The sequence below is a fragment of the Thermobia domestica genome, chromosome 9, assembly GCF_964235325.1.
Source record: "Thermobia domestica chromosome 9, izTheDome1.hap1.1, whole genome shotgun sequence".
NCBI lineage: Eukaryota > Metazoa > Arthropoda > Insecta > Zygentoma > Lepismatidae > Thermobia > Thermobia domestica.
Window position 1 is genome coordinate 267,710,848 of NC_137462.1, and position 15,532 is coordinate 267,726,379.

General features: G+C 37.2%; 1 protein-coding gene across 5 annotated transcripts in view; it reads left to right on the top strand.

The window, feature by feature from the left end:
- The window catches only part of LOC145660684 (RNA-binding protein 25-like), a 117,637-nt gene that overhangs the window by 53,264 nt on the left and 48,841 nt on the right, over positions 1–15,532 (top strand). For 4 of the 5 annotated variants that reach the window (XM_081726024.1, XM_081726027.1, XM_081726026.1 and 1 more), the window contains one exon: positions 14,831–14,911. The exons of the other annotated variant lie outside the window; for it this stretch is intronic. In XM_081726024.1, coding sequence (XP_081582150.1) covers positions 14,831–14,911 — 81 coding nt within the window. The remainder of the gene's footprint in view (positions 1–14,830; positions 14,912–15,532) is intronic. 5 annotated transcript variants of the gene reach the window in all.

Here is a 15,532-nt window from a genome sequence, read left to right on the forward strand (position 1 = left end):
CACAAAGTCTGCTAGAAATGAAAAAGTGTTAAATCAAGAACTGAAAAACTGGCATACTTTCAGTTCCCTGGTACATTAATGCAATCTCGGCTAAAATAATCACTACGTTCTTTTACCGAACCTTTCGGCTCGAGTTATGGCATTATACAGGGTGTCCCGAGCGAAAAAAAAAAAGTTCGTTGAGCATGAGTCCTGCATGTTCTCAGCAATTTAAGAGTTACAGTTTGTACATCATTGTTGACCCTACGTTGCTTAGTACTCACACTGTAGTTATTCTATTCTACAGAGGCGAGACATATCACTTTTAAAAAGTTGGAATGTCCTTTTCAGCGGTATGCAGCATATGGCAGTGGCTTTGGAAGGGAAGTTATTGCGGCAAATTAGAGAAAATTAAGATTATTTAAGGGAATTGAATGGCAACTGATTCCCCAAACAGGAAGGAACAAGAATATTCATTGCCCGGGTATTTATCCTCGGCTGTTATGTAAGCCCTGGGGACACCGTAGTCCAGTGGTTAAGAGCGTTGGACTCATGTCCACCTGGTCCCGGATTCGATTCCCGGCCGGTGCTTCCAAATTTTTGGCGTCGTGAGGCAGACTGAGGAGTCACGTGAATGAAAGATGGGACGGCCACTAGGTCTCGAAAGCTCCCGATATACCTGAGCACGTGCTCGTTGCTAGGGTGGAAGTAGTTCCACCAATCGCTAACAGATGGCGTTGGAGCGGCTTAGGTCATCAAATGGGCTGTTACGCCAAGGTATTTGGTTTATGTAAGCTTGATTTACGAATCTATAATGTTCGCTGCATACGGGGAGGGCATTAGAAACAACCCGAAATATCCATAAATTTTGGCCCCTTGTCATTATTCGCACAAGCCGGAAAACCGAAAAAGATTACTTTCAACACGATTAACTCCCGTGAAGATCTATCCGTGTACAATAGTTGGTGGCTTTAGATGACTTCTTTGTATGCGAAAAGTTAATGACAGAGAGACATCACTTTACTTCTATTTATTAAAAATGTTGTTGTGTGAGGATTCATTTTTCAAAATTGTTTGGTGTTGTGGGCACTCCGTGTATTTCTTTCGTTTTCTTGTTTGTACATTTTCTTTTCGGATTTTGATTTTCTCAATCCTTATATTTTCTCAAAAATCGGAAAAAGGAGAACAAATAAAATGTTTTAACAAGGAAAGAGTACTGTATGGAAATTTCATTGTATAACGAGGTTTATTGTACTCTGTTACAACTCTTTCATAAACAACAAAACTTCCCAATCACAACTTTTTTCTAGTGATACACTCCCAAGGACAAATAGCAGCGCGGTGTACTAAAAATTCAGGTGTTCAATACTAAAAACAGGTCATTAGAATAAAGATGTAAATATACATTTGTAAGCGAATGTGTCCTTCGCTAAACATTAGTTTCAGTTGTGCTGGTATTAAATTTGATTCAATTAATTTATAAGTATTTTTTCAAAGTACACGCAAATATTGAATACTATGTTACGAATTCTATCACATTTCAAGACGATCAATTCTGTTTAATCTTAACGGGTATGTTGTAATCGTAACTGTGTTTTAATACAAAAAGGAGGGAACGTATTTGAAGGGCACGAATAAAACTTCTAAACGAGGATTAGAATCTACCTAGAAGATAAACTGACAGTAAAGTCCAGTTAGGGCGGGATTTGAGTGGTAAGTATCCAAGTATATTCGTTTGTTTTTTATTAGACCATTTGATTGTCACATTGTTTAAATACATATATATTTTTTTTTAAATATAAATCTTTATATATAAAGGTTTCGTCGATATTCATAATTTAGATATATTTATTGAGAAAAAGTACCAGTGTTGATATGTGACTTCATGTAATAATGTCAATGGTTGTTAAAGAGAGAGTCTCAGTATTTATCTGTATGAGAAATCGGTAATTTCTTACACTACCACTGATAGGTGCAAATCTAGTGAAATGAGCGTGACAAAGTGTTGATTGGCTGAAAAGAGAACGCAGATCTTCAGCTCAATCACACGTCTCGCTCTTTGACTTTTGCCCGGTTAGTTTAATACGTAATACCAGTAATAATCACAAAGTACGAGCAGTGTTTATAACGTTTATGTGTTTGGGCAAAATGCTCAAAGATCAAATGAGATATATTGAGAGAAAAACAATTCTTCTAGAAAAATCCTTGGATATAAAATTTCGGACTGTAACTGTTTAGATTCCTTTAGCTAAAGCATTCGACAACATTCCTCTTTTTCTGCGCTTGACAAGTTTTGTCAAATTTCTCAGGAAATCTTCGTAATAAATTCCGGTAATCTTTCCCTACGTGGGGCTAACTTCGTCATGAATTTGCTTAGGACCACACTAGAATAATCCTTCCACTGTTCTTCCTACTGCAATACACTGGTCAGTTAATTATCTCTTTTTTTTATTGATTTGCTTCGCCAGATTTCCTTTAAAAGAAGTATGATAGTCGAACTTCAGCTTTTCCTGCTCATCAGTGCCATAGGTTATCCATCACTCGACTGCGAAGCGAAACGCATATTTTAGAAAGCGCGATACGTAAAGATATAGACTGTAGTCAAAATTATGAGTTTCGTGAACGTTCCTCATTCGAGGGTCATTTCAAAATTCTTGCACATAGCGCATGCACGACCATTTGAGTGGTGTGATCAAATTCAATTTTATGTCAGTTGTGAGTCAGAGTTTGGTCTTGACGGTTGCGTCTGTGTTTGCTGTTTTGCGTGGTTGTGTTAAAACGAAAGGTGAACCCAAGTGACCTGCGTTCCTCCATTGTGAGACGGAGACTTCAGTTCTGGTTCAAAATCTCATATCCAGGTTTCATCAATTGCAATAGTCCGTAGAAACTGATCTTACGTTCGGCAACATTCTTCTGATACTCTTTTGTAACATGCTTTTTGCTCCTTACTTAGATCATGCGGAACCCATTTGGCAGCAGTTTTTCTCATAGTTTCAGTAATGAATGTGCAAACTGAAGTGAGAGACATTCTGGTCTTATATGCAATTTTCTCTCACATTTTTCATCGATCCTCTCTCAAAATGTCATTTAAAGTAATCTCAGAGGTGTAGTGTTGCAGTTGATGGTCTTCCACTTCTTGGGTTGTCCGCAGTGCTTACACGACCTTCATGGAAACGAGCTGACCACCGTGGTACAGTGCTACGATTCACTACATTATTTTCACAAACCTCTCGCAAAGCATTGTAAATTTCAGTTCGATTCTTTCCACGTAGACTTTCGACTTTGATATAGGAACGCTGGTCACTATGTGTAATCCGACCTAAGTCGGGTTCACCAAGCCCAAACTCGTGACTCACAACTGACATAAAATTGAACTTGATAACACCACTCAAACGGTCGCGCATGCGCTGTGTGCAAGACTTGTGAAATGACCCTCGTAGGTTCGTACTTCCATTGGCTATAATTTCACACTTATTTCTTACGTTACATTCTCTCTTCGCATACACATGTATCGAGAGAGACAGTATCCTTGGTGATGACTGCATACGAAACTCATGGCAGAACCACATTGACGAAGAGGAACAGTGGTCTGAAGAAACTTCTTAATGGCAGGTCCCGCCGATCATTAAAACACATTGTCACTCAGAACCGTCATGCGATTGTGGGGTATATGATAGAAGAACTTAAGCAGCATCTCCCATAGCGTGTGTCGACAAGCACAGTTCGCCGCGACTGCATAATTTGAACGTACGTTATCGGGTTGCACGAGTGAAACCGCTAATAAGGAACTGTCATGCTTTAGTACTACGCAATAGTGCTGTGAACTTGTGATCGGATAAGTTGTCGTTTACCTTATTTCAAACCACGAGCCGTATTTATTGTTGGCGGACGTCTAAAATAGAGTATGATCCGGCTCTGTCCAACCATAAAACATGGCGGCAGCTTTGTGATGCTGTGCGCCGCAAAATCTTGGTTTTCAGATGATCCTGTGCTAACGCATACCGGTGACGTCACTACCCGTGTAATTATGTTGCCATTTCGAGCGATTATGTGCATCCTACTGGAGCTCCTTCGTGGCTAAACGGTTAGTGTACGCGCCTTTGGCGTGGGAGACCCGGGTTCAATTCCCGGCGGGAGCTCATGTTAATCAGTAGGTCCACGTCTCATATAGCCTCGCTGCTGAACTGGACATAAAACTCAAAATCAATCAGTCAATATGTGCATCCTACTGTTCAGATGATTCCAAGCGATCTGTCCATTCATACAACTTGTAGTTGTTGCAACGTGGTTCGCCAGTCCCCGACCCTCAACATAATTGAACACATATGGCCCGTGTTGGAGACACAAGTACGAATCAGATTTCCACATCCATCCTCTTACAGAATAGAGTAGTGCATGCGGAATGGTGTAATATTGTACTTGCTACTATTCACGACCTCTGTGACTCCGTTTACGTGGTAGAAGAGATGTTTTGAGGGCGAAAGGTGATCCATCATCATATAATCTTTTAAGTTGCACTTTTTACAGGTGTTTCACGAAACCGTCAAGCTCAAACTCCATGAAATGCCTGCATTAATTTTCAGTCTCTACGATCATCATGAACGAACATTTCCCTCGTTTAAAAATGTTAATATTCTTAAATGGTCTTCCTTGTCATTAGTCGCTTCAATACGTCATCACGGGTATGGTTAGCGAAAGTATTCATGTAATATATTAAATGTATTTGTGTAATGCCTTGTCCTAAGGCATTGTAGAGACAGCTTCTACAGAATTGCTTTATTTCATGAAACTGCTCACAAATAGTCACCAACCTTCTCAGTATATTCAAGTTGTTACACTTCTTGACTTGTAAGAACACACTGTATGCGAAGAACTGATACTTTGCACTCATTAAAATAGGCATCTTTACTTTGATAACACAGTGGTTAGTGTTGGTTCACAAGCTTTCAGTAACCTAAAAGATATAATTAACACACTATAATCGCTTCTTTACTTTAAAAACTATATATAGTTTTTTTAATTATTTTTTTTAATGTGTGCATGCCTTTTATTTAATAATTGCGTGGTTTTTATTCCAGAAATATATAGTATAGTTCATTTCAAAACATGACGGCATGAATAAACTACAAAAATTTGAAAAGTGATCCTTACTTGATAATTTAGTAGCATCTTTTAGTCATCTTCCTGATGGAAGATTCCTTAAGGAGACTATAAGTAACAAGGACTTACGTTTTGAAATGGACTTCATGTTCCGTGGCGTATTCATGAAACTTCTGAAACCGAAATGTATTCGTTACATTACAGTAGAGCAAAAAGTGATATGCAGAAGATATATTTACCTGTGTCACCTTAATCCAAGAACAATTATGACCATAGTTTTTCTTTGTGACAAAGTTCAATCCCGGTGAATGTGCTTGCTTCGGAGACACTCAATACCTTTTGTTGCTACAAAAATCAAGATTAATTCCTAAATTGCGTAATTACAGTCTTTGTCTCGTGACGGCATTAGGAATTCATCACTTTAAGACCAGCTTCAAGCTTACTCTAGAATAGCAAAGATAGTGCCTTTTGTTTTTAATATAGCCATCATTCATTCATTTACAGGGATTGTGTATTTTTGTTGTTTCATCTCCCAGTAAAATTAATAATAATGTGGCACGGAATGGTAGATTTATGAATAGAGAGTTCATCCCCATTGTGTAATCAGAATGTTTGAGTTATGGAAGCGAGAGCTGCTTCAGTCCTATTGGGTAGGTCAGGAGGTAGCGGAGGCGCATACACATGATCCTTTCTGCAACCTCAAACAAAAATAAATAAATAAATGATAGTCACAAATCAGGTGATAGATGCTATGTCAAACAACCCCTGTCATCCGATCCATGGCGACCAATTCAGCGTTCGAGGACTACATGATTCAACTGCTCCCGAACAAAGATTTGGCATTAAGGGGCCACACCAACTTGTTGCCAAATAAAATTCGCAGGCTCGCTTTACAGTTAAGGAAAGAGCCATACTTTTAGCATATTCAGATAAGTAATCCTGTTTACACTTACTGTAGCGAAAAAGAACGCATGTAAACTTGCCGTGGGGATATTGCGCGAAAAGCATTTTAATTTTTGAGTGTCTTTTTATTATAAGAACTCATAAGCTTTTATGAACCCCAGGTAATGTGTGTAAATCTTTCCACTAAGATGGGCTGTTGTTTCATCGCTGAACATACCGTAATTCAATCGAGAAAGTCATCAGCTTCATGTTGTAACACGTTGATTGCCAAGTTTACATCCTTAGCATAGTAGGTTTCAAACCCTGTAACATCTATAAACGGTATAGACGCATTCGTTTAGTTTTGAACTAGCAACCTTCCAAACCGGCATTGCTAGTTCGCTTTTAACCTTACAAACAGATTTTGTAAGGACTATATAGAAAAGACTTCCTGATACCTTCAACATTCTTTTCATACACAGACACACACACCTCGGAACACACCTTAAACTGTTACTATAAATTCTCGTTTAATAAACTGCAAAACACAGAAGGCTTTCTCTTCGCCATCTTTCATTTTGGCGCTGTCAAACGGATAGACAGGAAAACAATATGTGCGCAGGCACACAATTCAAACTAATATTTTCTCTTTGATCGTGGTCGTGACTGAATACATATACCTCATCTAAAAAGCATTGTAAGTCTTTTTGCGTACAGGGACTGAACAACGATGGAATAACTGGACTGGCGAGGAGTCGAACCATTTTGGGTGATTGCTTTACCAATTGAGCTTACCAGCGACATGACCATATTTCAGTGTTTTTGGCGCTATATTTCTGTTCTGTTGTTCCATAGATTACGTATCAGTTGCTTAATTTACATATCGTTCTAACAATTTATAATTTGAAACACTCAAAACAAAAGATATAAATGTTTCGAATATAAAATGGCATATTAGTGTTTATATATATATATAAAGGAATGTGTAGTTAACTTTTTATTCTTCTGCACATCCGTTATATAACAGAAAATGTGGTTAAAGACTTTAGCAATGGAAACTGAATGGGTGAATCGAGGTGAGGAAGATGGGAAGAAGTTTTGCAAAATATCCTAGAGCGTTATATATTTCAGGGTACCATCTCTGCATCCACCTGATATGACCAAGGAAAACCCAGGCCAGTTTAACCCAAAACTTCTTCTCCCGTCCATTATAAACCGAAAATCCTATGATATAAGGAATCATGTTTAAAATTGTGTTAATATGTTGCGGAATATTTTATCCTGCAATATATGAACTACAAATGACGGAAGCTGTTTTCAGGTCAATATTAACGTGCAAATAACATGCTGTATGTATAAAAATTGCGGAAGATTGTTATATATCAAGAATAGGTGTGTGGTAAAGTTAACATGAGAGTTGTTCATAACAGTTCTAAGCCTTACTACGAAAGGAACATTTAAAAGGTCATATATATAGTATCATTTTACAGTGTAGTTCCTGTCAATTCAAAACCTGTCTATCGATGTTCAAATCGCGTTTATGGTGCTGATAAAAAGATTTAGAGCAGTCGCCCAGAAGGTCATCTACAATTACACAGCCATTACCGCGGTGTCAAAATGAACACCTTCCAGCTTCTTTTTGAGATTCGAAAACCGATGAAAGTTAAAAACAGTCAAATCGGGAGGATAAAGAGGGTGGGGACAAATTCGAAGCCACAATCATGAATTGCTGCAGTGGCAGTGATTGACCTGTGGATGGGAGCAAAATGCTTTATGTAGTTCCCACGATGCTTCTACCGAATATGATCGCACAGCTTTCATAGAAGACGATCCAGTAGTGCAGTAATTCCAGTGACGTTTTGTGTGGAATTGATATGTCGAACCGTTCCCGAGAGCTATGAAAGGAACTTTCTCGCGGTTGCAACACTACGTAAAATCCTGTATGCTTTTTAAATCACAGAAATGACGGTGTAGCGCCTGAAAACAGTACGGAAAAGCTGCGACACGAAAGGCAACAAATCTGTGACAACATAGTACGTCAGAATTGATTCGCAAAGATTAGTGACCTGTGATAGGTGTCAATCGAGAGTATAGGAAACGTTAGCATGTGACATAACGATGAAGATATAACACTGCATTCAGGTTACCAGTAATATACAGACGCAAAATATTTGCACCAATACATACAACAGAAAAGCAATAGATAGAATGGCAAAATGGTTCTCTTCTGCAGTCTTGTTAGAGATTTGGTCGTTTCATTGTACGGACCCCACAATTTCTCAGCCTAATATCTCCCTTATTTGCAACAATTCACCTTATGCTTATTTTCTTTCATGTTTTATGCCAATTGTTTTAATGTCATAAAGTTGGATACGTTCTATTTGAAAAACATAAGTTTGTGTTGGGATAGCAACACTGCTTGTGTGACAGTACTGCCGTGTTCTTGGTCACGTGTCCTCTTCCCGTAGGTATCAGGTTACCTTCACGCATTTTTCATTTTCTGCCTTTTTCTGGCGTTTTTGTGGTATAACTCGGCACAGCCTCACCCGGTCGCTGCTTGGTATATGTATTATACGTAGCAGGTAAACAAGGCACTTCCGCACCGAGTAACTATCACCACGATCATCAGCGGTCCACAATTAGTCAGGGTACCAGTTTTCATAAATATGTAGCTGTTATGGTTCGCAGACGTCTCTTGTTAGAACTTTGTTTACTTAGGTTGGTATTGGCGGACTCATATCTTATATGGTGTTAGGAATCGAGATTTGCCCAGAAAAGCTGAAGATTATTCCTTGAAATGTTGCTGCTAGTCATCTTAGATCAGGGTTTTAAAATTTGGGTACCCATCTTCACTGGAACTTTACGAATTCCGAGATGCTGGGTGGTAATTCTGTCATGGGTGGTAATTTACAGCATCTGAGTATTCATCAAGTAATACACTATCTCGGCAATCTCCTGATAGTTAATTGGCTATCATTTATGACACTTTCATGGACTTCGTCAATGTTTTTCTGGGTTAGTGCTTCAACGAGCATTCCTGGTAAAGGGTCATCTTCAATACTGATTTTCCTTACCCATTTCTTCATTGTGGCATAAGAAAGGGGTACTATCGCCTAATGTAGTAGTAACCGTGTCGGCATAGATATCCTGCGGTGTTAATCCCTTCTTGCATAGATATTGAAAAGCGCCTGCCTTCAATTTCTCCATTTGATCAGCGAGGTCTGGCTAGAAAAAAAAAAAAAAGAAGAAGAAGAAGAAGAAAAGACTGATGCTACAAAATCTTTTATTGGTCATTTTGTAGTCCGCAGCAAAAAATCTGCAACATGAGCATGTATGTTTGCGAAACAACTACTCCTTAACAACCCAGGGAATCAACATAATGTCTAAGTGACACACGCCACGCCAGAAGAAATCTTGGCGTTCTCCCCTGCACACTTATTTTGGAGCAAAAGACTTCGTCGTTTCACAAAAAGACTTACATGCTCATGTTGCAGGTTTTTTGCTACGGACTGTACAATAGGGTGGAACGAAAAAAACAAGTTTTGATTTTTAATTTGTAATAGTGTGGAAAAGTTGCCTTTTGGTGTAGATAAGATAAAAATAAAATATGAAAAATATTAGAGCACGTCTTGAGGTGCCGCAAGGACGATAAAGGTTCATAAAACTGCAATTTTCGCTACATTTTTTTAAAAGAAGTTGTCAAATTTTTCTTTTTATTTCAAATACTGTCAAATAAGCAATTTTATGTCAAAAAGACACAAATATATATTTTTTATTTTTTTGGATTAAGTCTTGAGGTGCCGCAAGAGCGATAAAAATTTTGTAAAAACACATTTCAGGAGCTAAATTTAGCGACATTTTGCCAATAGGAGTTGGCAACAGTGTTTTCGTGTGATGACAAGCTCAGATTAGGTGTCAGTCGCTTTGTCGAGTTCAGTTCAGTTGGTATCTTTTGTGTAACAGAGCAACATAGTATATTGTTAGTTTGTGTGCTACTTTATTGTCGTGAGTTAAAATGGCTCAGTCTAAACAAGTGAATAAAAGACAAATGTCGGAATGTCCTATTTTTGGAAGATTTAGTGATTTTTGTGCAGTTGCATTGCCTACTTACCAAAACGTAACAAAGTGCTACTGTTTTATTAGACATAACCTGAAAGTTGCATCAAGGAAGGATCCTACTGTAAGTGAAATATGTGAGACTTTAGTTTCTAAAATAGAACAAATATATCATGCTAAATATAGGAATTTATTAAAGTCTAAAAGTAGAAAAGGGTCAGATAAGATTGCTCGAACCTCGCAAAATTTACAAAAGAAGCTAAACGTTTATTTGATATTGCTGCCTGCAAGTGTCAAAACTTTGATACTTGTAGTTGTATAAAAGAAAGAAAAGCACCCGTTTTAGAACAAGACTTTCTAAAAGATCAACGCTCTACCAGGAAACTGGTTATGAGTAATGTTGATAGAGCTACCACAAGCGCTTTGAAGAAGGAAAAAGCAAGGAAAAGTAAAGAACTACAGAGGAAAGTTAAGTTTAATCAAGAACGGACACAAAGTACTAATGTAACAAACACGGTTACTGAGGACATTGACAGCACTGAAGAGCAAATAGAAGAGCAAAAAAACTAGACCTTTGAAGAACACCTACCAGGTCCTTTAAACCTGAAAAGAGAGAAAAAGATAAGCACTCAAATGCGTATGAAATTGCCATCTGTAGCTTCCATTTGTGACCGTACCGGAATATCAGATAGAGCTGCTGCAGCCATACCTGGTGCTGCTTTACAGGACTTGGGTTTAATCATAGGGGAAGACAAAACCAAAGTAATAGACAGGATGAAAATTAGACGAGCAAGATCAAACAATCGAAGAAATGTCATTAATGATAGTCTTTCTTATCAGATAATCGAAAATAGAGGATTGTTTTTTGATGGAAAAAAAGACAAATCAACTGTTAAAGTAAAGAAAGGAACTAAGTTATACAAAAAAGTTATTTTAGAAGAGCACGTTTCACTAAAAGAGGAACCAAACTCAAAGTCTTTAGGCAACGTAACACCTAAATCTGCCACTGGAAAGGACATAGCCGAGAGTATACTGGAGTTTCTTGAAGATAGAGAACACAACGAACAAGTTTTGAACTTTACTGTTATTGAGTGTGATGGAACTGTTGTAAATACTGGACATAGTAATGATGTGATTTCATCGACCTTCCTCTTTCGGAGAACATAAATTATTTAAGTACAGATCAGAAGTATTTGTTGGATATGTGTATCGCTGTATCAAGTGGAAATTCTTCGCTAGATTTATCTTTAAGAAATCCTGGAAAACTTGCTCACTCCAGGGAGCAAACCGTATATTTAGATTGTATGTGGCAACTTGAAAATCCAACTGAAAACCTGAAGACTCTAGCTGAGTACATTTTGAAAGTGTACGCACCTGTGTGGTTTAACATTATGTTGAAACCTTCATGCACTTATGGTTCCAAACATTTGTTTCAGCTTATCTCATATTCACGCTATCTCTGATGATTTCAAGAACGTTCTAGATCCAGTTATTCAAAGAAATGAGTACTTTGCTGCTGTAGAAAAACCTCCTTTTGTCCATGCTATCTGATGAGCACAAAAATGTAAGAGAACTCGGTTTACGACGTGTTTTAAAACCAAGAACAGAAAATTGAGGCGGAGTCTGGAAGTTTAAAGTTCCACAGATAAGCTTTGACGCAAAGGATTACATTGACATTATCTGATGGACTGAAAATGACGTAACTGAACCCCCCTTGGTAAAACATGTCCCCAGTAACTCCCTTAAAGACTTTACACGGAAGACATCTGAAGCTCAAACAAATAGTAAAGTGGACCCCCTTATCGACTTTCCCGGCTTCCTTGTCACATTCAAGCGGTGGAAAGAGTTGTGAAACTGGTGACCGAATCGGCTTAAAATATCTGTGGTTCATTAGCAAGAGAAGGATATATAAGAACAAAAATTGACTCACGTGAGAACATGCCAAAATTTGATACAAAAAAAGTTTGTGTCAATAAAGTAGAAACAAAAATTTTGCAGCTGTAACATTTGTAATCATTAAGGGTATTTTAAACGATAAAAAATAAACTTTCAATGTCTTTATGATATTTTTCCACGTGTATTCTATTAAAAATATATGTAATTTATTTGACGAGCTATTATTTCAACCTTATTTACTATTATTTTTTAACAACAAAAATAGTCCCCAAAAATTTCAAAATTAGCAAAAACTCACTTTTTCACAATAATGTTTTTAAACTATATCTTGTAATTAAATTGTTTTCCAATCGTAATGCTTATATATGTATTTACAACTATCATTTGTAGCATTATATGTACGAGAAAACCATAAAAAATAATTTATCAAAGTTTATAATTTTTCAATTTTTAATTTCTTTTTACAAATTTTAAGCTCTTTGCGGCACCTCAAGATGTTGTAATATAACAACCAAATTCTTTCCTCTTCTTTTTGAACCTAAAAGGCAACTTTTCCCCACTATTACAAAACTTAAAAAAATAAAAAATTAAAAAAGGCCGTTTTCGTTCCACCCTACTGTACAATGGCGATATTATCCTCTTCAAAGTACTCCCCTGTATGATCGCTATACCGTTTCATATAAAATGAAATCTTTCAGTTTTACGTCCCATGGTTATGCCGGCTAGGCTAAAGAAGACGGTGATGATGAGAAATGAATTCTTTGGTGGAATGAATAAAATGGGAGGAAACGGGAGAACTCCGAGAAAATCCACGAACACGGTGTGTCCACTACAAAGCCGACTCGTTTCTTATGGAGTTTCCATTGTTTGAACCAGTGGTAGCAATAATTTTCGGAAATCGTGTTCATTACATCCGTCGCTTTAGTTTTCACAGCTTTTGCTGTCTGAAATCTGGTTCCTTTCAGTGCTGACTTATCTTGCGGAAGAAAAAAGGAGACATGAGCAAGATCTAGCGGATATGGTGGCTGGTCTAACACAGGGATCCCATGTTTGATAGTGCCATGTGAGTAGGATCATTGTTTTCGTGCAGAATCCATGACTTGTTCGTCCACAAATCAAGTCGCCATCTTCTTACTTGCTCACGAAGGGTTGTCAGCACATCTAGGTAGTAATGGTTTCCGTCTTCACCCTCGGGTGTCTAATTATCGTCTCACAATTCCACGGATGTCGAAAAAAACAATCATCGTTGCTTTGAATTGCGATGTGCTCATAGCTTTCCAGTTGCGTGGTGAACGCCAGCTTTTCCAGTACATTGATGCCGTTTGGTTTCAGGATCGTACATGAAGAAACACTATTTGTCAAAGGTTATCACTAAGAATGTAGAGTCTCTTTCAGTATTTGTTACAATTACAAAACAATGTTCATCCGAGATTCCTTTTGTTCCAGTGTCAAGTACCTTGGCTCAAATCTTGAACACATTTTCTTCACGTTAAAACTTTCTTTTTGTAAAATTTGACGAACACTTTTTTTTTTTTTTTTTTTCCTGTAATTTCAGCAACAGCTCAGATACTCAGACAGACTCACGGTTAGCTTCGCCCTAAAGTCAGTGGAACTGAGAGGCTTTCACTCTGGGTAATCTGAATAATCTCATTCGATAGACAGGGTATCATTGTACGCACTCATGCATCGATTGACCTTTGCACGCTCGCTGTTTGCCCATAACAAAATCAATCCTTTTTTACCTAGCCACACCTCGTATATATCTTAACACCAAATTTCATATGATATCGTACGATGGTTTAATAAATTTTATATGACTCGTTGTAATATTTCTTAATAGTGCTCAAAAATTTTTCAACAACCGTCGTTAAGTCTTTCGTTCTTGTTACTGATACATGTGGTAAAAGATAGAATGTAGACCTTATGGCCTACCACTCACTAGCGACAAAACAGTTGCGGAACTACCTCGTCGCTGTCGCCTACAGTCAGCAATTTAACGGAGACAAAACAATTAAGTTGCCGCATCGTCGCTCACTGGCAACGCAACAGAAAAGTTGCCGGGCATTTGATATCACAATTTTTTCGAGATTGGATACAATATTGTGGACTTCGAAGAATGTGCTATTGCTTGTGTGCTAATGCGTAGCTTAAGAAGGGAAAATAAGTACTGGACCCATCCTATATAATGAGAGATCGCTGAAGAGAAAAATTTTACATGATATATAGTGATTTACGCAATTAATCATCGAAGCTCATTCCAGTTTCTTATAACAGCGAACGCGAAACACTTCGTCCCACAATTTCTTCTTTAAATTTATTTCTGAACATTCTTGCAAACGTTGTATATATATATATATATATATATATATATATATATATATATATAACGCTGGGCGTTTCTCTATTTCCTCAATTTCGCATTGTCTTCGTCGCTAATGAAAAACTTAGTAGATTCCATTGCAAACACTTCTTTTCACGTACTGCACTGCATACAGAACGAACTGTTCTGAGGAAAAAACTTGTAGAAAACATTAATTTTTTATCTCTGCTTGGAGGCACCTCAGGAATTTTTTTTGTCGCCGTTGCCGCAGTGAGCGGACTCCCCAAAGATTCATGCAGTTTTAGTTGTTGCGCAACTGTTCCGTCGCCGAGCTGTTGCCCTGCTTGGCGACACTTGGGCAACTTTTCTGTCGCCGTTGTCTCAATGAACGGACTCCTGTAAGACTCAATGCATTTAGCCAGGGCAACAAGAAAGTTGCTAGTGAGCGGTAGTCCTGTGAATGAATACTAGTTAACTGATTATTTTGGAGAAGGATTTTCACTGTATTGTGAAATAACTAGTTTTCGTCTTGTAATATACTGAGTCAGTAGACAAACTGGGGAAACTTCTATATATATATATCATTTTTTTTTTCAGAACTTAGATGATGTTGAAATGGAAGAAGGGAAGCGAGATCTCATTACTCGAGAAATCGGAAAATTTCGGGAAATCATGAAGGTAAATAGTTTCCTCAAATTACATCGTTCATGTCAGAAAACCTCATTTGCTTTCAGCAGTAAAACATCGTTAAAACAGTCAAGACAGGTTTAACTTATTCTTTGTGTTTATTTTCAAGTAATTTCATAAAATGAGGTTTTCTGGGTAAAATATTCTTTTTATATATATATAGATCTAAATTAGACTGGAAAACAGTACATTTTGCTAAATTTAATTTTATACACGTGTGAATTTTATGAAGTTATATACTTTATTTGGTGTATATATATTTTTTATTTGAAAATTTATCCTCTTTCTGAATTTTATTAACAATAAAGAACACAAACCCAATTGTTGATCAACCCTGAGTTATTTATTTTTATTTTATTTTTTTTTTTATACTGCCCAAACCAAATAATTTAGAGCTGATGTACAAACATCAGGTACTTATAATTGTAAAATTCTCCTCCTCATTCTGTTTTTTTTATAAAAGAAATGATGGTAAAACGTAAGGAAAAATGTATCTTTAGTACTTTTTAATGTATTGAAAGGTTTGTAGTTTGTAATTTGAGAAAAAAAAAAATGTCGGTTAAATATATTTACTGCAGTAATCACATGCAGTGATCTGTAATAATTCCTCAA